The 25139-nt window shown below is 44.2% G+C and overlaps 2 protein-coding genes across 3 annotated transcripts; one reads left to right on the forward strand and one right to left on the reverse strand.

The window, feature by feature from the left end:
- Positions 1-40: 40 nt before the first annotated feature.
- cxxc1a (CXXC finger protein 1a) lies at positions 41-19302 on the reverse strand. The gene is made up of 15 exons (XM_088081527.1): positions 19168-19302; positions 16219-16472; positions 12805-12959; positions 11687-11787; positions 11406-11527; positions 11006-11161; positions 10449-10628; positions 10268-10369; positions 9884-10083; positions 8685-8892; positions 5741-5851; positions 4884-4933; positions 4424-4520; positions 1970-2122; positions 41-1380 (listed from the first exon to the last, which is right to left on the reverse strand). Exons 2-15 carry the CDS (start codon positions 16219-16221, stop codon positions 1234-1236), a joined length of 1785 nt encoding a protein of 594 aa, XP_087937653.1. The 5' UTR covers positions 16222-16472; positions 19168-19302; the 3' UTR covers positions 41-1233.
- Positions 17230-23125, forward strand: LOC121965328 (uncharacterized). Of its 2 annotated transcripts, none has more exons than XM_088081528.1 (5): positions 17230-17387; positions 18313-18440; positions 19224-19361; positions 19430-19636; positions 22358-23125. In XM_088081528.1, the coding sequence occupies exons 2-5, from the start codon at positions 18314-18316 to the stop codon at positions 22618-22620; spliced, it is 735 nt and encodes a 244-aa protein (XP_087937654.1). In that variant the 5' UTR covers positions 17230-17387; position 18313; the 3' UTR covers positions 22621-23125. The 2 variants fall into 2 exon arrangements, with proteins under 2 accessions (XP_087937654.1, XP_087937655.1); XM_088081529.1 differs by having other exon boundaries at positions 17231-17387; positions 18310-18440.
- The last annotated feature ends 2014 nt before the right edge of the window (positions 23126-25139 follow it).

Below are 25139 nucleotides of genomic sequence, written 5' to 3' on the forward strand. Positions count from 1 at the left end.
AGCAAAATTTCATCTTCACAAAATAATATTTGAATTAAAAAAGCAAAAGCAAAATAACAAAAGAAGAGTGTTTTTAATGAAACATCAGTTTGATACAACAATATGAAACAATATGAAGAAAGAATATAAAATATCGACTGTAGTTAAATACTGAGATATAAAATGACACAAAAACAACATCAGGATAAAAAGTTTAAAGTTTAGCTGCATGTCGAGTTCTTTTTACACACATTCATAAAACACAGTGTTCAGTATTAAATAAATACATAATCATATGAATGAATACAGAAGAAATATAAAATGAAATTTTGTTCAGCTGCTCTTCACAATAAAAGGGATGTTTTTTTTTATTTTTGGATCAAAAAAGGGAGAAACTTACAACTTTTAATGGTTGCATTATGGATTTATTTGATTTATTTTTAAAGAAAAATGTGACCTTTTTTATTTCTTTAAAAATACATTTTTAACGAAAACATTTTGCAGATTTTTTTTTTACTTTATTAAAATTTTCAATCTTAAAAGAAAACATTTCCCTTTTTTATTTCTTTTAAAACTCTTGCCAATTTTAAAATAAATTTCAGTAAAATCGATTTTCCAAGAAAACCTTTAATGGAATTTAAAAATTTCCATAAATCTTTTGACGATTTTTCAAGAAAACATTTGGGGTTTTTATTTCTATACAATTTTCGCCAGTTTTGAAAGAAATTATTTTGCCAATTTTGTTTTTTTTTAAATTCATTTCGAATTTTGCTATTCTTTTTTTCAAGACATTTTTTGTTGATTTTTATACAAAACATTTTGTCTTTTTTTCTTTTGCTGGTATCGTGAAACGATTTGTTAAATGAAACTTTGAAACACGTATTGCATCGAATCAACATTCCATATTCTGTCTGTATTCATCCGTGCGATCATATATTTCTTACATTTCCGAAACATCATACACTTCACGTGACATACGTTTCCATAGCAACAGTGGTAGTGTCGCACTTTGGGAATAAAACTGTATAAAACACGAAAGATGACCGTCATCAATATCGTTATTATCAATGATCCGATCACCTCCACAGAAACTGTCAGAAAACAACATCTGTGATTCTCCGTCACGTGACGAAGATTTTTACGTTAAAATGATGAGAAAACGATTCACGACAAAACTGACGCAAAACGGTTTCTGAGCTGAAAATGACGAGCTGACCGTCGCAAGTCTCCCTGTCTCTCTGTCTCCCTGTCTGTCTACCTGTCCTTGGCGGAGCGCAGGTCTGTTGTGATTGGGTCGTGCTGGATGGTCTGGTGCAGCATCAGAGCCAATAAACCGGCTCGATTCGTCATCGCCGTCCTCAAGTTCCTCTCCTGCTCAAACAGCTCGTCCAGCTTATACCACTGAGGGACAGACAGGGACAGAGAGACATAGACAGAGAGAGAAAGAGACACACAGGGACAGAAAGACAGAGATAGAGAGAGACAGACAGGGACAGAGAGACAGATGGAGAGAGAGAGAGAGACAGACAGGGACAGAGAGACAGAGACAGAGAGAGAAAGAGACACACAGGGACAGAAAGACAGAGATAGAGAGAGACAGACAGGGACAGAGAGACAGATGGAGAGAGAGAGAGAGACAGACAGGGACAGAGAGACAGAGACAGACGGCGTGATGATCTGGACTACAGTCATAGCTGCAATGTTAATGAAAGCTGTTGTCGATAAAGTTTTGTAGCTCAGTTAGTAAAGATTTGTCAACAGTGCATAAAGTTTTTTTGTAGTTCAGTTTTGTAGTCCAGTAAAGCTCTTGTGAGTTTTCTTGACAGAATGAAGTTTTTATAGTTTAGTAAATAAAGTTTATTATTCAATTACTTTTTTTTGTAGTTCAGTGAATAAAGTTTTTTGTAGTTCTTTACCACTCGGACTCTCTCCAGCTCAAGTTCAAGTTTTTTTTGTTATTTGGTGAATAAAGTTTTTTGTAGTTCTTTACCACTCGGACTCTCTCCAGGTCGACCTCGGCGCGGCGCAGTTTCTCCCAGCAGTAATGTTTGTTGCACTTCCTCTTGGACACTCGACAGAACTCTCCTGTCGGCTCAAAGACGTCCTTCACCAGAGGACAACCGCACACCTCGTCTGCAGGGACCTGACGGGTACAGGGAGATACAGAGACAGACAGGGACACACACAGGGACACACAGAGACAGACAGGGACACACACAGGGACACACAGAGACAGACAGGGACACACACAGGGACACACAGAGACAGACAGGGAGACACACAGGGACACACAGAGACAGACAGGGACACACACAGGGACACACAGAGACAGACAGGGACACACACAGGGACACACAGAGACAGACAGGGAGACACACAGGGACACACAGAGACAGACAGGGAGACACGCAGAGACCGACACGGAGACACAGAGACAGACAGGGAGACACAGAGACAAACAGGGAGACACACAGGAAGACACACAGAGACAGACAGGGAGACAGACAGAGACAGACAGGGAGACACACAGGAAGACACACAGAGACGGACAGGGAGACAGACAGGGACCGTCAGGGAGACACACAGAGACCGACAGGGAGACACACAGGGACACACAGAGACAGACAAGGAGACACATAGAGACAGACAGGGAGACACAGAGACACCAAGGGAGACACACAGGGACAAAGACATGAACTCTTGATGACAGTTTAAATCATAAGTGCACGTTTTGCACTGTGGAACATTTTTATGTTTATATGTTCTGTTGTTGTTGTGTTGTGGTTCCATGTGGTTCTGTTCTGTTATTGTTGTGTTGTGGTTCCATGTGGTTCTGTTCTGTTGTTGTTGTGTTGTGGTTCCATGTGGTTCTGTTCTGTTATTGTTGTGTTGTGGTTCCATGTGGTTATGTTCTGTTATTGTTGTGGTTCCATGTGGTTCTGTTCTGTTATTGTTGTGGTTCCATGTGGTTCTGTTCTGTTATTGTTGTGTTGTGGTTCCATGTGGTTCTGTTCTGTTATTGTTGTGGTTCCATGTGGTTCTGTTCTGTTATTGTTGTGGTTCCATGTGGTTCTGTTCTGTTATTGTTGTGTTGTGGTTCCATGTGGTTCTGTTCTGTTATTGTTGTGGTTCCATGTGGTTCTGTTCTGTTGTTGTTGTGTTGTGGTTCCATGTGGTTCTGTTCTGTTATTGTTGTGTTGTGGTTCCATGTGGTTCTGTTCTGTTATTGTTGTGGTTCCATGTGGTTCTGTTCTGTTATTGTTGTGGTTCCATGTGGTTCTGTTCTGTTATTGTTGTGTTGTGGTTCCATGTGGTTCTGTTCTGTTATTGTTGTGGTTCCATGTGGTTCTGTTCTGTTATTGTTGTGTTGTGGTTCCATGTGGTTCTGTTCTGTTATTGTTGTGGTTCCATGTGGTTCTGTTCTGTTATTGTTGTGGTTCCATGTGGTTCTGTTCTGTTCTGTTATTGTTGTGTTGTGGTTCCATGTGGTTCTGTTCTGTTATTGTTGTGGTTCCATGTGGTTCTGTTCTGTTATTGTTGTGTTGTGGTTCCATGTGGTTCTGTTCTGTTATTGTTGTGGTTCCATGTGGTTCTGTTCTGTTATTGTTGTGTTGTGGTTCCATGTGGTTCTGTTCTGTTATTGTTGTGGTTCCATGTGGTTCTGTTCTGTTGTGTTATTGTTGTGGTTCCATGTGGTTCTGTTCTGTTATTGTTGTGTTGTGGTTCCATGTGGTTCTGTTCTGTTATTGTTGTGTTGTGGTTCCATGTGGTTCTGTTCTGTTATTGTTGTGGTTCCATGTGGTTCTGTTCTGTTATTGTTGTGGTTCCATGTGGTTCTGTTCTGTTGTTGTTGTGTTGTGGTTCCATGTGGTTCTGTTCTGTTATTGTTGTGTTGTGGTTCCATGTGGTTCTGTTCTGTTATTGTTGTGTTGTGGTTCCATGTGGTTCTGTTCTGTTATTGTTGTGGTTCCATGTGGTTCTGTTCTGTTATTGTTGTGGTTCCATGTGGTTCTGTTCTGTTATTGTTGTGGTTCCATGTGGTTCTGTTCTGTTGTTGTTGTGTTGTGGTTCCATGTGGTTCTGTTCTGTTATTGTTGTGTTGTGGTTCCATGTGGTTCTGTTCTGTTATTGTTGTGGTTCCATGTGGTTCTGTTCTGTTATTGTTGTGGTTCCATGTGGTTCTGTTCTGTTATTGTTGTGTTGTGGTTCCATGTGGTTCTGTTCTGTTATTGTTGTGGTTCCATGTGGTTCTGTTCTGTTATTGTTGTGGTTCCATGTGGTTCTGTTCTGTTATTGTTGTGTTGTGGTTCCATGTGGTTCTGTTCTGTTGTTGTTGTGTTGTGGTTCCATGTGGTTCTGTTCTGTTATTGTTGTGTTGTGGTTCCATGTGGTTCTGTTCTGTTATTGTTGTGTTGTGGTTCCATGTGGTTCTGTTCTGTGGTACCTTTGGATCTCTGGAGTGTTCTGGACAGAGAACCTGCAGTCTCTTACAGTACGTCTTACTCTGAGGATTATACACGTCACAGAACAACCGGGTCGCCCTGAAACACCAGAGACAGACATGAGAGACACACAGAGACACATGCGAGACAGACAGAGACACATGCGAGACAGACAGAGACACATGAGAGACAGGGAGATGAGAGACAGATAGAGACACATGCGAGACAGAAAAAGACATGCGAGACAGACAGAGACACGTGAAAGACAGACAGACATGAGAGACACACAGACACATGAGAGACAGGAAGATAAGAGACAGACAGAGACAGACAGAGGTTTGAGAGACAGACAGAGACATGAGAGACAGAGACACATGAGAGACAAACAGAGACACATGAGAGACAGACAGAGACACATGAGAGACAGACAGAGACACATGAGAGACAGACAGGTGATCTTACCCCTCTATTCGTGTTGGGTACATGGAACCAAATGATGTCTGACTCTCATACTGTTGAACAGAGAGACAGAGACAGAGAGACAGAGACAGAGAGACAGAGACAGAGGGACAGAGACAGAGAGACAGAGACAGAGAGACAGAGACAGAGGGACAGAGACAGAGACAGAGAGACAGAGACAGAGGGACAGAGACAGAGGGACAGAGACAGAGAGACAGAGACAGAGAGACAGAGACAGAGACAGAGGGACAGAGACAGAGAGACAGAGACAGAGGGACAGAGGCACAGAGAGAAAAACTGGTTAAAGAGCGTCTCGCAGCGTTTCCACGTGTTTTTAAAAGAAACCATCAGCTGAGGATCTGGTTAGAAAAACAAATTAAATTTTTTCTACGGTGGCCCTGTGGGTCAAAACACAACAACACTTCAGAGAAAATGTTCTCAAATATTTCTGTGTTTTCTGAAATGTGGCTTTGTGTCGTCAAATGTTTTATAAATATCTATAAATATCTATAAATATCGCTTTTTTCTGAAATGTTGCTTAGTTTTGTGGAATGCTGCTGTGTTTGTGAAATGTTTTTTGTTTAATGTTGTTTTGTTTTGTTAAATATTTTGTTTTGAAATGTTGTTTTGTTTGTGAAATGTTGTTTTGTTTGTTTGTGAAATGTTGTTTTGTTTGTGAAATGTTGTTTTGTTTGTGAAATGTTGTTTTGTTTGTGAAATGTTGTTTTGTTTGTGAAATGTTGTTTTGTTTGTTTGTGAAATGTTGTTTTGTTTTGTGTGAAGTGTTTTGACCCTCGGGGCCACTGTAGCTTCCTCTCTCAGAGTAAACAGAGACTTCCTGTTGACAGAGACACACTGACTTTAGCGTAGCATCGCTCCATGTGTCTCAGCGCCACCTTCGGGTTCACAGGATGACTGCAGGACACACAGAAGATCTGAAGGTCTGTGTCGTCCCCGTCCCCTTCAGTCACCTGTAGAGGGACACACAGAGGGACAGATAGAGAGAAAGAGGGACAGAGAGAGAGGGACAGATATTTTGTTTTTTAAAAGGACCTTCATTTCAAGGTGCCTCCTGCTTACATCGTTATCGTCTCAAGAAAAGTTACAAACCAGAAAGAGATTAAAAACCACAGCAGCAAAGTCCAGCAAAGACACACAAAGCCAAAAGACATCAGAAAGACATCAGAAAGACACCAAAAGACATCAGAAGCTGACCTATAATGAGTTCTCCTGAACCTCCTGCACCCCCAGATGTCAACCAAAGTCTCAGTCCTGTTAGTCCAGCTGTAAAAACCAAATTTCTCCCTGAGCCGAGCTGCCAGCGTCCCCTTTAGCACCTGACCCATGTCCTGTGACCCCTCACCTCTCACACAACTCCTCCTTGTTCTCCAGATGGCCAGAACCCAGTCCTATACCTGTACAAACCCAGTCCTGTACCTGTATAAACCCGGTCCTGTACCTGTATAAACCCGGTCCTGTATCTGTACAAACCCAGTCCTGTACCTGTACAAACCCAGTCCTGTACCTGTATAAACACAGTCCTGTACCTGTACAAACCCAGTCCTGTACCTGTATAAACCCGGTCCTGTACCTGTACAAACCCAGTCCTGTACCTGTATAAACACAGTCCTGTACCTGTACAAACCCAGTCCTGTACCTGTATAAACCCGGTCCTGTACCTGTACAAACCCGGTCCTGTACCTGTATAAACCCGGTCCTGTACCTGTACAGTATAAACCCAGTCCTGTACCTGTATAAACCCGGTCCTGTACCTGTATAAACCCGGTCCTGTACCTGTATAAACCCGGTCCTGTACCTGTACAGTATAAACCCAGTCCTGTATCTGTATAAACCCGGTCCTGTACCTGTATAAACCCGGTCCTGTACCTGTATAAACCCGGTCCTGTACCTGTACAGTATAAACCCAGTCCTGTATCTATATAAACCCCGTCCTGTATCTGTATAAACCCGGTCCTGTACCTGTATAAACCCGGTCCTGTAACTGTATAAACCCGGTCCTGTACCTGTATAAACCCGGTCCTGTACCTGTACAGTATAAACCCAGTCCTGTATCTGTATAAACCCCGTCCTGTATCTGTATAAACCCGGTCCTGTACCTGTATAAACCCGGTCCTGTACCTGTATAAACCCGGTCCTGTACCTGTATAAACCAAGTCCTGTACCTGTACAGTATAAACCCGGTCCTGTACCTGTATAAACCCGGTCCTGTACCTGTATAAACCCGGTCCTGTACCTGTATAAACCAAGTCCTGTACCTGTACAGTATAAACCCGGTCCTGTACCTGTATAAACCCGGTCCTGTACCTGTATAAACCAAGTCCTGTACCTGTACAATATAAACCCGGTCCTGTACCTGTATAAACCCGGTCCTGTACCTGTATAAACCCGGTCCTGTACCTGTATAAACCCGGTCCTGTACCTGTTTATTTAAATAAAATAAAATATTCCCGTCACAAAAACAGACAGACAGATCTCCAGTCCAGATGTCCTGACCTCTTAGGTAGAGGGAGCTTATACCCCCCCCCCCCCGAACCCTGTCATCGTCTGTCCCTTAGAGCAGCGCTGCCGCCGATGGTCCCTGACCCCCTTCAGTGCTGCGTACAGGTCTCCCCCTGACACCCTCAGAGCGACCCGGGCTCGGAGAAGCAAAGGACAGCAGCTTCCTTCCTCCTGCCGTCCTCTGGACCTGCCGCCAACCTCAGAGCCGGGAAAAGTGGAGGCTCCTCCCCCCTAATCCTACTGAGGGAGCCCGGTCTGACGGACACAGCGAGCCCTGTCCTCTAAACCTCTCCAGACATCTCAGAGATTTGACACCTGACTCCTCTGACAGTCGCCGCGGCGTCTTCCAGTCCAGCCCGTCCGTCCGCCCGTCTCAGGTGCCGCAGCTTCACAGTGCCAGCCCTCACGAAGCAGCTCTGCAGGGTCCCAGAGGAGCTGCTGCCGAGCCAGATCAAAGGGTAGCAGAAGATGTTTTTTTCCCACACCCACGGTCCAGGCCCCACTCCCCCATCTCGAGAGTGTCCGAGTGTCCACCAGTACTTTAGGACTGTACCGTAGAACGGCAGCGGTCTCATGATGTCCACAGCCCCCGGCCTCAACAGGAAGAGCTGACGGTCCAGCCCAGTACCGCGAGCCCTTTGCAGCAGCGCCCGTGCTGGGTCTCCCCAGCAAGCATCAGCACGGTACAGCAGCCGGGCTGCCTGGAACCTGAAGACCACCACTCTGCTCCCCAAATCAACCAGTTCTTGGCCAACCTCATCAACCGGACCAGAAGAAATCCACCAGAGTCCTCTGTGGCTTTTCCAAAAGGCCCCCAGGTGGGTTAAGACCTGCCAGCTTGTGCCACCGTGAAGACACCACCCAACTTGAAGATCAGAGTCCGGCCTCTGTAGGAGACCTGATCCACCTCCACCTCACCAACCAGGTGGTCATGAGAGACAAGGTCCCTCCCAGTTCCTGCAGACCCAGTCCTCCGAGCCCAGGTACACCCCTAACACCTTCAGTCCCTCCCTACTCCACTCTAACCCCCCTAGTAGCTGTGGGACACAGAGACAGAGAGGGACGGAGAGAGAGAGAGACAGAGACCGAGACAGAGACCGAGACAGAGAGACAGAGACAGAGATAGAGAGAGACAGAGACAGAGATAGAGAGAGACAGAGACAGAGACAGAGACAGAGGGACAGAGGGACAGAAAGACAGAGAAAAATCAGAAAATAGACAAATCAAAGTAAAAGCTAACCATCTGTCCCTCAGTCTCTCTGTCTGTCCGTCCCTCAGTCTCACCTCCTCGTGGTGTTGGACCTGCTGCTGCTTGGCGTTGGCGATGATGCCTTCGAGCTCGTGGAAGCGTTTCTCCATCAGCGTGAGGCGGAGTCTCGCCGCCTGCTGCTCCTTCCTGATTCGCTCCAGCTGTCTCCGTCCCATCTCCTCGGCAACGCAGGGACTCTGCTGCCACTGCTGGATCCTCTGAGGCAGGATCTCATAGATACGACTGAGGACACAGAGGGACACACAGAGACAGACACATTGACAGGTGTGTGTCCATGCTTACCTGTAAAGGTCTCTAAAGATAAACTCAGAGTATAGACCTCTGATACACAGCCTGCAGCCCACGGGCCAAATCTGGCCCCTGACAGGGCCCCACGTGGCCCCCGAACCGTTATCTGAGTCACAATGAAAATAAAGTGATCGACACCGGGAATAGTTTTTGTCCTTTCAGTGTCCATAAGGTGCCAGAGTGCATAAAATTAAGGATGCACGATAATTATTGGCCCGATAATGGGACTTATGATGTCATATCAATAATTCCAAAATACATTTTTTGGCCGATAAATAGAAACGATAATAATGAGCATAAACTGCGTTGATTTGTCCCGTGTTGCCATGGTTTCACTCCGTCAGTCCTGCACACACTGCATTACGCTGCGTGTCAAACTGCTGCTGCTCGATCAGTCAGCAGCAGGGTTTAACCCATTGTTTCTTTCTCTTTTTTTAACTCTTTCCCTGCCAGTGACAAGGTTTTCCGTCAGTTGGTGTTTTCTCTGTAGTGTAGGGGACAGGACACTGTTACGGATGTTACGCAATAAAACAACATTTCCACGTCCAAAAACAAAGGAACAAGACGATCTAAGGTCCCAGGGTGACGGAGGAGAGGACTGCTAACGTGCCGACTTTATCGCTATTTAGCGGCTTTTCGGAGCCTCTCAGCGGCGATGTTTCACAAAAAAACGAAAAGGAGAAACATTCAGCGACTTATTTAGATCATCAGTGAATACGGAGGAAATATACTGTCCAGGCTCTTGGCAGAGGAGATATAGGAGGTCGCCTAGAGCGCCACACGCTGGAGAGCGTCGCTGATCGCACTTAAAACAAACAGTATTAAACTGACCCTGCAGCACAATATTATACAGTATTGTAGTATTACAGTATTACAGTATTGACAGTACGGTATCGACCCCTGTGCGTTGACTCGTGGGACTCACTTGGCGGCGAGCTTCATGCCGCAGTCGTCAGAGCAGTACTTGGAGTTGGTCCTTGCCGGCTGGACACATCCTGGTCCCAGACACTGCCTAAGAGCCCCGCCCAAATCTTTAGCTCCGCCCCCGCCCCCTCGCTCCCGGTGGCGCTGCTTGGCTTTGTGGCGGCGAGGCTTCACCTCCTCTTTAGGAGTGGAGACGGACTTCTGCAGAGGAGCACAGGTGTGTTGGTGACATCATCCGTGACATCACAGGTGTGCTGATGACATCATCAGTGACAACACAGGTGTGCTGGTGACATCATCAGTGACAACACAGGTGTGCTGGTGACAGCACAGGTGTGTCAGTGACATCACCAGTGACATCATCAGTGGTTTCCTCCATCCTCACCTTCTTCTCCGGCTTCTTCTCTCGTCTCTTGACGTGTTTCACCTTCACCGCCTTCTTCCTCAGAGAGTCCGACTGAGCGTCCTCCTCCTCGCTGTGCCACACCTGCAACAGGAAGATGCATCACAGCACAGGAAGTAGCTGTTTGGCAGCTTATTGGTCAGAACCGTTGAATGATACTGACCAGGTCTCTGAATCCGGCGGCTCTGTACTGCTCGAACAGCTCCAGCTCGCTCTCACTGAACAGCTCCTCCTCGTCCTCCTCGTCCTCCTCCTCCGTCTGATGCTCCGCCCCTCTGCGAGACAGGCCCCGCCCTCTGCTGCCGCTGTGGCTCACCTCCTCGTCTTTGACACGAAGCATCTTCTGCTCACGGATAAATAAATTAATAATGACAGCATCAGCGACATCATCTTCTACTTGCAGATCAATAAATCCATAACAATGACATCATCAGTGACATCATCATCTGTTTATAATGAAAATGTGACGTAAAATGTTCACAAAGAAACATTTTTTAATGTTTATAGAGAATGTTACCAGAACTGTAAGAACAACGTTCTGAAAACTAAAAGAAAATGTTCTGCTGAAAACGTCCGTCCCAACCGTCTGTTTGTTGTGACAGAGCTCAGATCAGCAGAACAAAGTTAGAGAATGTTTGAATCTGTTCTCCTGTTCTGTGGTTCTGTGGTTCTGTGGTTCTGTGGTTCTCTGGTTCTCTGGTTCTCTTCGCTGAGACTCACCCGTGCTCGGACCTCGCACTGCCTCAGACGACACTTCTGACGGATTTTGTTTGGACCTCCAAACTTCTTCATGTCTTTGCAGAAGTCGCACTGAGCGCAGTCCTCTGTCCGCAGACAGGCGTCGCACTCGCCACACATCCGTGCTGAACGCTTGATCTCAAACACGAAAGTATTCACAGAAAGTATTCATACATTAAAATCCTAAAAAAATAAAGTATTCATATACTAATATCATAAAACAAAACATTCATACATCCTGTCATTCAAGTTGCTAGGTAACCTTTGAGCCCCGCCTCTGGTCAGTCTGGTTGCTAGGTAACCTTTGAGCCCCGCCTCCTGTCAGTCTGGTTGCCAGGTTAACTGTTAGCCCAGCCTCCTGTCGATCTTGTTGCTAAGTTACCTGTGAGCCCCGCCTCCTGTCAGTCTTGGGCTGAGGAGTGGAGCTACCATCTCCGTCAGGGTCCGATTCTTTGTCCTCCTTCTTCTTAGGACGGTATTTAATCTCCAGAGACAAGTCTTTGTCTGCAACAACACAGCTAACAGCTTACAAACACCTAACAGCTAATACACAGCTAACATCTAACCCAGAGCTAACAACTAACAGTTGTATGTGATACATTTGTCCGTGTCATCATGTGACGATGAAATCATGTGATGATGTCATCATGTGATCAGACTGACCTCGGCAGGACGGACAGAACCAAACTCTGATGGCTTTAGCTGCTTTTTCTGAAACTCCAACACAGTTTCCATGAAACCACTCAGTGCAGCTGTCACACCCTCTGAGAGACAGACAGGAGGCAGAGAGACAGACAGGAGACAGACAGGAGGCAGAGAGACAGACAGGAGACAGACAGGAGGCAGAGAGACAGACAGGAGACAGACAGGAGGCAGAGAGACAGACAGGAGACAGAGAGACAGACAGGAGACAGACAGGAGGCAGAGAGACAGACAGGAGACAGACAGGAGGCAGGGAGACAGACAGGAGACAGACAGGAGGCAGAGAGACAGACAGGAGACAGACAGGAGACAGAGAGACAGACAGGAGGCAGACAGGAGGCAGAGAGACAGACAGGAGGCAGAGAGACAGACAGGAGACAAACAGGAGGCAGAGAGACAGACAGGAGACAGACAGGAGGCAGGGAGACAGACAGGAGACAGACAGGAGACAGAGAGACAGACAGGAGACAGAGAGACAGACAGGAGGCAGACAGGAGGCAGAGAGACAGACAGGAGACAGACAGGAGGCGGGGAGACAGACAGGAGGCAGACAGGAGGCAGAGAGACAGACAGGAGACAGAGAGACAGACAGGAGACAGACAGGAGGCAGAGAGACAGACAGGAGGCAGAGAGACAGACAGGAGACAGACAGGAGGCAGAGAGACAGACAGGAGACAGACAGGAGGCAGGGAGACAGACAGGAGACAGACAGGAGACAGACAGGAGACAGAGAGACAGACAGGAGACAGAGAGACAGACAGGAGGCAGACAGGAGGCGGGGAGACAGACAGGAGGCAGACAGGAGGCAGAGAGACAGACAGGAGACAGACAGGAGGCAGAGAGACAGACAGGAGACAGAGAGACAGACAGGAGACAGACAAGAGGCAGAGAGACAGACAGGAGACAGACAGGAGGCAGAGAGACAGACAGGAGGCAGAGAGACAGACAGGAGACAGACAGGAGGCAGGGAGACAGACAGGAGACAGACAGGAGACAGAGACAGACAGGTCAGTGTCAGTTGTTGAATCTTGGCTCTTAAATTATTTCTGAGGTTTTTGTTTGTTTATTTGTTTGTTTACATCATGAAACAGTTGATGTCTGGTTTCCTGCAGACACAGTAGACGGGACATCTGTGCGTCTCTATGGCAGCCTTATCTCCTCCTCCCTCTTCACCTCCTCCTCCTCCTTCTTCCTCCTCTGGACCTGGCTCTACTCCTCCTGCAGCCTCCTCCGACTGAAACAAACAAACAAACAAACAACAAGCAAAAACACTTTAAAGACCACATCAGACCCCCCCAGTCCCCACCACAGTTTGTTCACATCAGTGATCAACCCTCCGCACATACTAAGGTCTGCTTCGGAGTTCCACAGGGTTCTGTGCTTGGACCAATCCTTTTTACTTTATATATGCTTCCCCGAGGCAACGTAATTAGAAAACACAAATTTCCATTGTTATGCTGACGATACACAATTATATCTATCTATGAAACCAGATGAAACTGGTCAGCTATCTAGACTTCAAACATGTCTTAAGGACGTAAAAGCCTGGATGAGCCATAATTTCTTGATGTTACATTCAGACAAAACTGAAGTTGTTGTTCTTGGCTCCAAACACGTCAGAAACTCCCTCTCGAACAATGTAATTTCTCTAGATGGCATTACCTCGGCCTCTAGCACAACTGTAAGGAACATCAAAGATCTATTTGATCAAGCTTTATCTTTTACCTCCCATAAAAAAAATAAACTGCTTTCTTTCACTTGCGTACCATTGCAAAAATTAGACATAGCTTATAAATAGGGCTGGCTCAGGATGCCTGGACCAGCCCCTAGTAAGGCTGACATAGGTTTAAACATTTGGGGGACTTTCCAAGATATACTGAGCTCCTCTTTCCTTCTCTTGCTCCCTCCATCTGCAAACGCTCATGTCTTTTTACTGCATTACACTAACTCTGTTGGCTCTCCGAAGCGTTCCTGCTCCCTTGCTTCCTAATTTTCCCGGATCCTAGCTGCAATCTTGGCTGCGCCTGATCGTGGCGATGGCTGTGCTGATGCTGTGACCCTGCCTTTGGTCGTGCTTGTGCTGTGGCTTCACCTCCAGCTCAACCTGGATCGTGGTCTTGGTTTTGCCGTTGCTGTGGTCCTGTCCGTGGCTGTGCCTATGTCATGGCCTTGGTTGCGCCAATACCGAAATCGTGCTGGACGCAACCTTCTACTGCCATTATTATGAGTCATGCCTCCGCTATCGATATACACGTGACTCTTATCAACACTTATATTTACATGTAACATCACATGCTAAAATAAATAGCATTTATTAATTTTACGTCTATCACTATTGTTATATGACACGTTATTGTTACCATCATTGCTGTGCTTCTCTCCCCCTCTCTCTTTCTCTTTCCTTCTTGTCGTTATGGTAATTTAATTGTTATTTACATTACATACTATTGCACGTCTGTCCATCCTGAAGAGGGATCCCTCCTCAGCCGCTCTTCCTGAGGTTTCTACCATCTACAGGGTTTTTTTTTGGGGGGGGGGGGGGGTTCCTTAAGTGATGTGAGGATCTAAGGACAGAGGGATGGTGCCTGCTGTAAAGGCCTCTGAGGCAAACTGTGATTTGTGATAATGGGCTTTATACATAAATTGACTTAAACTGAACCAGATCCCATCAGACTCCATTAGACCATATCAGAGCACATCAAATTTCACCAGATCCCATCAGACCACACCAGACCACACCAGACCACATCAGACTACACCAGACCACACCAGACCACATCAGACTACACCAGACCACACCAGACCCCATCAGACTCCATCAGACCATATCAGAGTACATCAAATCACAGCAGACCCCATCAGACCACACCAGATCATATAAGACCACATCAAACTAGGGTTGCACCTAACTTGCACCTGCACCTTTTAATCAATTAATCTATTCATTATTTTTTCGATTAATGTCTTAATCTGTTGATTTTTTTTATTGACCTATTATTTTTTTATTACTCAATTAATATAACAACGAATTTACTGAAAATAACATTTTAAAACTTGTTACACACTGCAGGGCATTATTCCCCAACAAAAACCAGCCCAGACTTAACTGCTAATCTGTGTTTGACAGTCTGATATAAAGTCTCTCCAAAATAAAACTAATGCGAGCTTGTTCCACTCAAGTCAAAGGAATGTAGTGTAATCTACATTTAACAATCCAACAGGAGTAACAAAAGTTCCTCTTTCAGTTACAAACCTCAAATCTAGCAGCACAACAAAACATCTGACAGTAAAATTACTGCAGTTTGAATAACACTCAAACTTTTCTCTAACAGAAATAATTATAACTCGTCCGTTCTTTCTGCATCACAACAGTCCAGCCTGAACTGCCTTAAGGCGCCGCTGCCTGCTGATGTGACTGCTGTGTTTTCATATTTATAAGCACGTTCCTCTCATTTATGAAGTTATACAAGCTCCTGCACAGCTGACAACCGCATCCTGTCAATGTTTCAAAATAAAATGCATTATGTATTAGGAGCTGATGGCCTTCTGTCCACAGAGACGCAGTCAGGGGGCTTTTGTTCTGAAAGGGAAGCAAGGAAGTCGAGGTAAAACAAACATCTTAGTTTTTCCTCATCTCTGTGACAGAGAGACTAAACTGCAGTATAAAGCGGTACAGAGTCAACTAACGCGAAAAAAACGGCGAGCCACCGTTTCTGTGGATGTTCTGCAGCTGACGCGCGGCTCAGACGCGCCTGACAGGCGCTGCTCAGGGGTGCAGCGTGCGCGCTTTAACCTGATGACATGAGCGCTGAAACAAAAACAACACACTCGGCGCCGCTCACGCTCTCATGACGCGCGCAGTGTGAAACGGTGCGACGCGTCGACGCGCGTTACGTGAATCGACGTATTCACGTAATCGATTACGTCGACGCGTCGCCCTAGCCCTGCATCAAACCACACCAGACCATATCAGACCCATCAGACCCCATCAGATCAGGTCCACATTGTAGTCCTGGGTCCCTGATGGACCCAGACTCGATAGACCTGCAGACTGTCAGTGTGTCTTGCTGGAGAACAGAGATCGATGCTTCCTGTGTTCAGTTTTTATATTAGTTTGTTTTTCAGCTTGACTCTGGTCAGTCAGTTCATTTCTCCATAGACAAACCAAACCCGGTTCACTTTTCTGCTGATTCTCACACTGCTGCTGTTTGACTCTGTTTGTCTCAGTGTGTCTCTGTGTGTCTGAATGTCTCAGTGTGTCTCTGTGTGTCTGAATGTCTCTGTGCATCTCTGTGTGTCTGTGTCTCAGTGTCTGTGCCTCTCTCTCAGTGTGTCTCTGTGCATCTCTGTGTCTCAGTGTGTGTTTGTGTCTCTGTACATCTCTGTGTGTCTCAGTGTGTCTCTGGGTGTCTCAGTGTGTCTCTGTCTCTGTGTGTCTCTGTCTGTCTGTGATGCTGCGGGTCATTTAAGAGTCGAAGAAGAGTCGGGCTCACCATGATGCAGCTGCTGCTTCCACCACAGAAGAAGAAACGGAGCTCCGTTTATACTTTATTGGTTTTTCATTTTCTCCTAAATCTGCACAGTCCCTTTGTTTCCTCCTAAGTCACCTCCTGCACCTCCTCCTGCACCTCCTCCTCCTGCTGCTCCTGCTGCTCTCTCTTCTTCTTCAGTGCGGAGATACAAAGCTGCAGCAGCGACACCTGCAGGCCGGAGACACCACTACATCCGGGATATTCAGTCCATAAATCTATAAATAAATAGGCAAATAAATAAATGAATGAATAGATTAATAAATAGGTCAATTAATGGACAGATAAATAAATAAATAAAATAAATGACAAAAATAAATACATGAATAAAATACACAAACAAATAAATACAAACGGACAACAACAAATAAATTAAAAAACACAAATATATAAATACACAAACAAATATATAGATAAATGAACAAATACATAGAATAATAAATAGACAAAGAAATGAATAAATACACATAGAAATGCATAGAGAAAAAAGAAATACACAAATGAAATACATAAACACAGTGATGAAAATAGATAAAACCTCAAATATAATAACACAAATAAATAAATAAATATATAGCTAAATGCATATAGATAAATATATTAATAAAGATTAATAAATACTTAGATCGCTAAATAAATATACAAAAAAACACGATTAAAATACACAAACATCAATAAAGATGAATAACTTCAAATAAATGAAGAAATAAATAAATTATCCAGCAGGTGGCAGCAGTGACTCTGATGTTTACTGCAGTAAAAGAACACACACTGCTCTGAGAAAACACTACAGTCAACAGCTCTCTGAAGTAAAAGTATTAAAGTACTGACAGTAAAATAAACTTTAAGAGTTCAAACAACAGTAGATAATTATTATAGATTTCAAATGATGGGAAAATTATTACTGATGCTCTGTGTGTGTGTGTGTGTGTGTGTGCGCGCGCGCGCGCGCGTGTGACGGAGAGGGAGGCGGTCACACTCATGCGCGCGCTCCCGACACAGCGGCAACCTGTTTTTTGAGAAACGTGACGAGAAAAGTTTCAAAGCAGAAACCGACAGAAGAGAGAAAGAAGAAGAAGAAGAAGAAGAAGAAGAAGAAGAAGAGGACTGTGTGCGTGTGCGTGCGTGTGCAGGTGAGTCACACCTTATTTCTGTTTCTGATGATTTTTATAAAAACAATATAATAATGAAAGCAGTTTGAGTCATAAACAGAAATGAGCCCTCAGCTTTTTGTTTCCGTCTTTTATTGATGACTTTTATTCTTTAGAGTCGTTTATTTTCACTCTTTTCCCACTTTTTACCATAACTGTTGAACTGAAGTCGTTTTCACAGAAACACTCACTTTAAACGGCTGGATCTCATTTTTATTTCACTGCAGTTTTAAACATTTTAGGTGATTTTTTTTCTTTAATTTTTTGGGCAATTTTCAAAGAAACGCTTTTTTTTTCAAAATAGTTTGTGTATTTTACAGTGTATATTTTTATTTTAGTGTATATTTTATGTTAGTGTATTTTCTTTCTTTTTTTTGGCAATTTTTAAACAAACATTTTAGCAGTTTTTTCTTTTTTTTTCTTTTATGTTTTTTTAAAAGATTTTTTAGGGGGATTTCTCCCTCTGATGACAGCACAGCGACAGACTGACAGGAAATGAGGGACAAAGACGGGATTTAATTTTTCTTTCATAATTTTTGGCATTTTTTTTCAAAGAAAATCTAAAAAAAATGCTCTGTTTTCCTTTATTTGTTTGGGCAGTTTTTGTCTTTAAAACTTCTGACGTCTCTGCAGAGGCTTCAGTGAAAAATAATTACGTCACTGAGTCAGAACAGATTTTCCTTCTCTTTATATTTTTGAATGTTTTTATATTTGAGCAATTTTTAAAACATTTTTCCTCTTTTATTTTTTGTTTCATGTCAAGTTGATCTATGAATAAATTGTATTATCAGCATTAATAGAATTACAATAATAGTTATTATTATTATTGTTATTGTTGTTTAAAAAAGTTCACGGGTCATGGCGGTGGCGGTTTTTAACGGTTGTAACGATGTCATGACGTCAGCAGGATGGATGTGACATCACACTGCACTGCCTGTGACATCACGGAGGGCGGAGTCAACAAGAACGTGGTCCAATCAGAATGCATCATGACTCAGCCGACAGCCAATGGGACGCTCCCGCATCACAACCCAGGTGAGACAGAAACCACGTTTTCACTTCCTGTGTGATCAGCTGGTTTAATGACATAACACAATGACATAAGAGGATTCGTCTCTGTGTTGTTGTTGTTGTTGTTGTTGTTGTTGTTTTTCTGTGACTGATGATGTCACGTCTCACATCTGGACTTCCTGTGGACTGGAGGACGCTGTGAGGCCACTTCCTGTTTCAGGAAGTCTCTCAGGGACAGTTGAGGTGTTTTTACCCCGAGCTCAGACTGACAGGCTTCCTCAGAGACGCCTGAGAGACGCAGAAATGAGCTTCAAAAAGACGTCATGGATCAAAGTGTCAATATGATTCATAATAACTTTTTCGCATTTTTCTTCTTTAAAAACATATTTGTTTTTTTTATGTTTGGTGATTTAAATAAAGTTATTTTGTTCTAAAATTTTAAATTTGATTTTCTTTTAAAACATTTTTCTTTCTTTGAACTGTTTTTGTCATATCAAAAAATTACAATGTCTTCAGGGTTTTTTTCTTGAAAAAAGTTTGAAATCTTTTGGTGATTTTAAAAAGAAAACATGCTTTCCCCGTCAAAATAAGAAACGTCAAAATGACCCCATTTCAGAATGATCGTTTGATTTTCAGATTTCTGATTTTCTGTCCACGAGCCGTTTGTTTGTTTGTTTGTTTGTTTGTTTGTTTGTTTGTTTTTTATAGAAAAAGTAAAAACACAAACATGTTGTGGTCATGAAAGCCTCACCTGTGACCTCAGTGACTCCGCCTCCTGATGACGGCTGAGTTTCTCTGATGTTTCAGATCCTGCAGAGGCCCCGCCCCCTCTCTCTGATAGGTCAGAGGACAGCGGCAATGACTCGGTGACAGACAGCTCCTCCACCAGTGACATCGCTCGCCTCCTGCCTGCTCAGCCCGCCTCCGCTCTCCGAAAACACAAAGGTACCTGCTGAACACCTGAGTGTGATGTCACCTGTGATGTCACCTCTTATCATCTCTCTGCTCCTCAGATGTGGACACGTCAGCGGCGTCTCCTCCTCCTGTCTGTGCTCCTCCCTCCTCCTCCATCACCCCTCCTCCTCCTCCTCCTCTTGCGCTTCGCTCGTCCAACTGTAACAGACACACCTGCAGAACCAATCAGAAGCGTCGCTCCTCCTCTAAAAGCCACGCCTCCATTAAGACAGACGCCTCCCACATTAAGGAGGTCGCCGGAGATGGTGAGTTTGACCTGGGGGGGGGCGGGGCTACACCAAATGTGACTCCAATGGATTAATTAAAATTTCATCAAAACATGGAGACTCGACTCGTCCTGACTCGACCTGACTCGACTCGTCCTGACTCGACTCGTCCTGAGTCGTCCTGACTCGTCCTGACTTGACCTGACTCGTCCTGACTCGACTCGTCCTGAGTCGTCCTGACTCGTCCTGACTTGACCTGACTCGTCCTGACTCAACTCGTCCTGAGTCGTCCTGACTCGACTCGTCCTGAGTCGTCCTGACTCGACCTGACTCGACTCGTCCTGACTCGACTCGACTCGTTAAGCATTTTACTGAAATACTGTGTTTCAGTCTGACAGGAAGCAGAAAGACGAGTTCAGTCCCAACCGACTGTTTATCAGCACACACACACACACACGCACACACACACAAACACACAGCTCTGCTTATCACTGCTGTGCACACACACACAGACACACACACACACACACACACACACACAGACACACACACACACACACACACACACACACACAGACACACAGACACACACACAGACACATAGACACACACACACACACACACACAGACACACACACACACACACACACAGACACACACAGCTCTGCTTATCTCTGCTGTGCACACACACACACAGACACACACACACACAGACACACACAGACACACACACAGACACACACACACACACACACACACACACACACAGACACACACACACAGACACACACAGCTCTGCTTATCACTGCTATGCACACACACACAGACACACACACACACACACACACACACAGACACACAGACACACACACAGACACATAGACACACACACACACACACACACACACACACAGACACACACACACACACACACACACACAGAGTTAACCCCTCCCTGGTTCCCAGCAGCATCAGTTAAAATTCAAGATTCAGTTTTATTGATCACTAAAGTTACAGTCAAGTTTGTTAATAAAGTTACAGTCGAATTTGTTAATAAAGTTACAGTTGAGTTTGTTAATAAAGTTACAGTTGAGTTTGTTAATAAAGTTACAGTCCAGTTTGTCAATAAAGTTACAGTCGAGTTTGTCAATAAAGTTACAGTCCAGTTTGTTAATAAAGTTACAGTTGAGTTTGTTAATAAAGTTACAGTCGAGTTTGTTAATAAAGTTACAGTCGCGTTTATCAATAAAGTTACAGTCGAGTTTATCAATAAAGTTACAGTCAAGTTTGTTAATAAAGTTACAGTCGAGTTTGTTAATAAAGTTACAGTCCAGTTTGTTAATAAAGTTACAGTTGAGTTTGTTAATAAAGTTACAGTTGAGTTTGTTAATAAAGTTACAGTGAAGTTGGTTAATAAAGTTACAGTCGAGTTTGTTAATAAAGTTACAGTCCAGTTTGTTAATAAAGTTACAGTTGAGTTTGTTAATAAAGTTACAGTTGAGTTTGTTAATAAAGTTACAGTCCAGTTTGTTAATAAAGTTACAGTTGAGTTTGTTAATAAAGTTACAGTTGAGTTTGTTAATAAAGTTACAGTTGAGTTTGTTAATAAAGTTACAGTCCAGTTTGTTAATAAAGTTACAGTCGAGTTTGTTAATAAAGTTACAGTTGAGTTTGTTAATAAAGTTACAGTCCAGTTTGTTAATAAAGTTACAGTTGAGTTTGTTAATAAAGTTACAGTCCAGTTTGTTAATAAAGTTACAGTCCAGTTTGTTAATAAAGTTACAGTTGAGTTTGTTAATAAAGTTACAGTTGAGTTTGTTAATAAAGTTACAGTCCAGTTTGTTAATAAAGTTACAGTTGAGTTTGTTAATAAAGTTACAGTTGAGTTTGTTAATAAAGTTACAGTCCAGTTTGTTAATAAAGTTACAGTTGAGTTTGTTAATAAAGTTACAGTTGAGTTTGTTAATAAAGTTACAGTTGAGTTTGTTAATAAAGTTACAGTTGAGTTTGTTAATAAAGTTACAGTTGAGTTTGTTAATAAAGTTACAGTTGAGTTTGTTAATAAAGTTACAGTCCAGTTTGTTAATAAAGTTACAGTTGAGTTTGTTAATAAAGTTACAGTCCAGTTTGTTAATAAAGTTACAGTTGAGTTTGTTAATAAAGTTACAGTCCAGTTTGTTAATAAAGTTACAGTCCAGTTTCAGTCTGTCAGATGAAACATTTAGGGACTGTTAGTTATTTATGAGGGGGGGTGTAAAAATGGGGGCGTGTGGACTCGGTTTAGGCGCTGGACCGGATCACTGTGGTTTTTATTTTGCCACTCGACTTTCAAAGGATGTTTTGATGTTACTGAGGATTTTGTAAGAAAACGTGTCCCGCGGTTTGATTTTTATTTTTTTTAAAAATTGTTTTTTGTTTTTTTTTTTAATTTCAAGCATTTTTTCTTTCCTGAAAAAATCTTTTGTTTTTAAAGACAAAAAGGTTTTCTTGAAAAGTTTTTGATTTTATTTTGTTCTTAAACAAATTTTTTATTCAAACTTTTTCTTCTTTAAAAACATGCGGAGGCTTTTTTTTCCTTCAAATTTGGTTTTGCGAGTTTGAAAGAAACATTTAGGCTTTTTTTTTCTTTAAACATTTTTAGTGTTTTTCTTTTTCTATTTTTTGATTTTCTTGGCAGTTTTCAAAGAAAATATTTGGGTTTTTGTTGGCAATTTTTGTCCCGATTGTCTCTCTTTGTCCTGACTGTCTCTGTCCCCACAGACTGCTGTGTCCACTGTCTCCTGGCGTGTCTCTTCTGTGAGCTGCTGTCCATGTGTTCGGCGGTTGGGGAGTGTCTGGCGTGCGGCGTGGGCGGGGCCGGCTGTTGCGAGGCGGCGGCGGGCTGCTGCTGCTGCGTGGAGGCGGCGTGCACGGAGGAGGCGTGTCAGGCCGCGCTGGACTGCGGGATCCTGGAGGACTGCTGCGGCTCGTCCGACTGCCTGGAGATCTGCCTGGAGTGCTGCTCCATCTGCTTCCCCGCGTAGAGCGCCCGATCACAGAGGGACGATCGGACGATGTCACGGGAGCGGCACGCAGCGCTCCGTGTCCCGTAACACTTCTCTAATTTTAACGACGAGCTGACGACACGGAGACCCTGATCAGCTGATCACGGGTCCTCCAGGCGAGCTCACACCCAAACGTTCCCGCCACACAAAACGTGAGAGCGTGAAATCGTGAAAACATGAAAACATAAAATCGTAAAAAAGGTGAAATCGTGTCTGCATGAGCTGAAAAGTTTAAAGTGGCGCCGAGTTGGCATCACAAGTGGAGACAAATTGCCGTCTGTGGCGTCCGGAGCTCCGTGATGTCCAGAGACAAACTGGACAGGATGACGTGGACACGTCTGAAAAACTCTGTGTCTCTGTCCGATTTTCTGTTGAGCTTCAAAATGTTCAGTCATTTCTGTTGGTCTTTTATTGTGATAGGTAAACAGGAAGCAGTAAAGTGGCGATGGCAGCATGAAAAATAAAAACTGTGTTGTTGTCTCTATTTTTTTAAAAATTTTATTCAGAAAACATTTTTAAAAAATCAATATTTTTTTTGCTTTTTCTTTTTCATTTGAAATGTTTGGATTGTTTTTGTCTTTCTGCTCGTCTGTCCACAGATCTGTCTCTCAGCTGGACAAACAGATGGACGTTCAGGGAGCAGTGTTTCCTGTCTGTGGAGGGCGGGGACGGGTTCACTTCCTGTCACAGAGGGACAGTTAAAGTTCAGCTTTTAATCAACGTCTCTGCGAGGCGTCCAACATCATTACAGCGTCCAACATCTGTCCCAAAAGAGTTCAAGTTCTGACCTGATGAAGCTTTCAGTTAAGACACATGAACACTGTCTGCCTACCTGTCCATCAGTCCACCTGTCCGTCTCAGTGTCCATCAGTCTGATGTCCAGCTGTGAGATATTAAAGGACACATTCATGGAGTCTCAGTGAGTTTCTGTCCACTCGTCCAAAGAGGACACTAAAGTTCATGTAAAGAGACAGTGAGACTCTGAGTGAGACTGTGTGTGTGTGTGTGTGTGTGTGTGTGTGTATGTGATTGACAGCTTGGGAGGGGTGCGTCCTGCTGGGACAGGAAGTGTGTGTTTGTGGAAGAGACATGCCAGGACGTCCAAACAGGAAACAGGAAAGCACTGAAAAGACAACTCGACCTGACCTCTGACCCCCCGGGACGCCGACATCAAACACAGAGAGACACACACACACACACATACACACATATACTGACACACACACACACACACACACACACACACTGACCCACTCACACACACACATATACTAACCCACTCACACACACACATACTGACACACACACACACATACTGACCCACTCACACACACACATACTGACACACACACATATACTGACACACACACAAACACACATACTGACACACACACACACACACACCCATACACACACACTGTATGTCAGTGTGAGTGTGGGTCAGTATGTGTGTGTGTGTGTGTGTGTGGGTCAGTATGTGTGTGTGTGTGTGTGTGTCAGTATGTGTGTGTGTGTGTGTGTGTGTGTGTGTGTGTGTGTGTGTGTGTGTGTGTGTGTGTGTGTGTGTGTGTGTGTGTGTGTGTGGGTCAGTATGTGTGTGTGTGTGTGTGTCAGTATGTGTGTGTGTGTGTGTGTGTGTGTGTGTGTGTGTGTGTGTGTGTGTGTGTGTGTGTGTGTGTGTGTGTGTGTGTGTGTGTGTGTGTGTGTGTGTGTGTGTGGGGGGGGGTCAGTATGTGTCTGTGTGCGTGTGTGTCAGTATGTGTGTGTGTGGGTCAATTTATGTGCGTGTGTAGTTTCATGCGCCTAAAATGATTAAAAATATTTTTCTGTATTTCTAAAATTTGATTAAATCTGATCAGAAAAACAAGTCAGACAGCTGATTAACATTCAGACAGAGGACAGAAGACAGATCCTCATCAGATACTGACACCTGCTGGACAAAAAGACAACTGTCTATCAGCTGAGAGACGACTGATAGAAAGCTGAGAGACAGACAACTGAGAGACAGATGACTGAGACAGACCATTTCTTTCACTCACCTGTCACTTACCTCTCACTCACCCGCCACTCACCTGTCACTCACCTGTTATCCACCTGTCACTCACCTGTCACTCACCAGTCACTCACCTTTCACTCGCCTGTCACTCACCTGTCACTTACCTCTCACTCACCCGTCACTCACCTTTCACTCACCTGTCACTTACCTCTCACTCACCTGTCACTCACCTGTCACGCACCTGTTATCCACCAGTCACTCACCTGTCACTCACCAGTCACTCACCTTTCACTCACCTGTCACTCACCTGTCACTTACCGCTTACTCACCCGTCACTCACCTTTCACTCACCTGTCACTTACCTCTCACTCACCCGTCACTCACCTGTCACTCACCTGTTATCCACCAGTCACTCACCTGTCACTCACCAGTCACTCACCTTTCACTCACCTGTCACTTACCTCTCACTCACCCGTCACTCACCTGTCACTTACCTCTCACT

Source organism: Plectropomus leopardus, chromosome 9 (assembly GCF_026936395.1).
Source record: "Plectropomus leopardus strain MGB_pleo_1.0 chromosome 9, ASM2693639v1, whole genome shotgun sequence".
NCBI lineage: Eukaryota > Metazoa > Chordata > Actinopteri > Perciformes > Serranidae > Plectropomus > Plectropomus leopardus.

Bases quoted from the DNA above. Each gene is read 5' to 3' on its own strand.
- cxxc1a (XM_088081527.1), bottom strand. The intron at 10,370-10,448 runs GTCAGTATCATT...TTCCTGTTGCAG, and splicing joins CCGCCGGATTCAGAGACCTG to GTGTGGCACAGCGAGGAGGA. The intron at 10,084-10,267 runs GTGAGGATGGAG...GCTCCTCTGCAG, and splicing joins AGAAGAAGCCGGAGAAGAAG to AAGTCCGTCTCCACTCCTAA.
- LOC121965328 (XM_088081528.1), top strand. From the start codon at position 18,314: ATGGATGTGACATCACACTGCACTGCCTGTGACATCACGGAGGGCGGA. The intron at 18,441-19,223 runs GTGAGACAGAAA...CTGATGTTTCAG, and splicing joins GCTCCCGCATCACAACCCAG to ATCCTGCAGAGGCCCCGCCC. The intron at 19,637-22,357 runs GTGAGTTTGACC...CTGTCCCCACAG, and splicing joins TAAGGAGGTCGCCGGAGATG to ACTGCTGTGTCCACTGTCTC.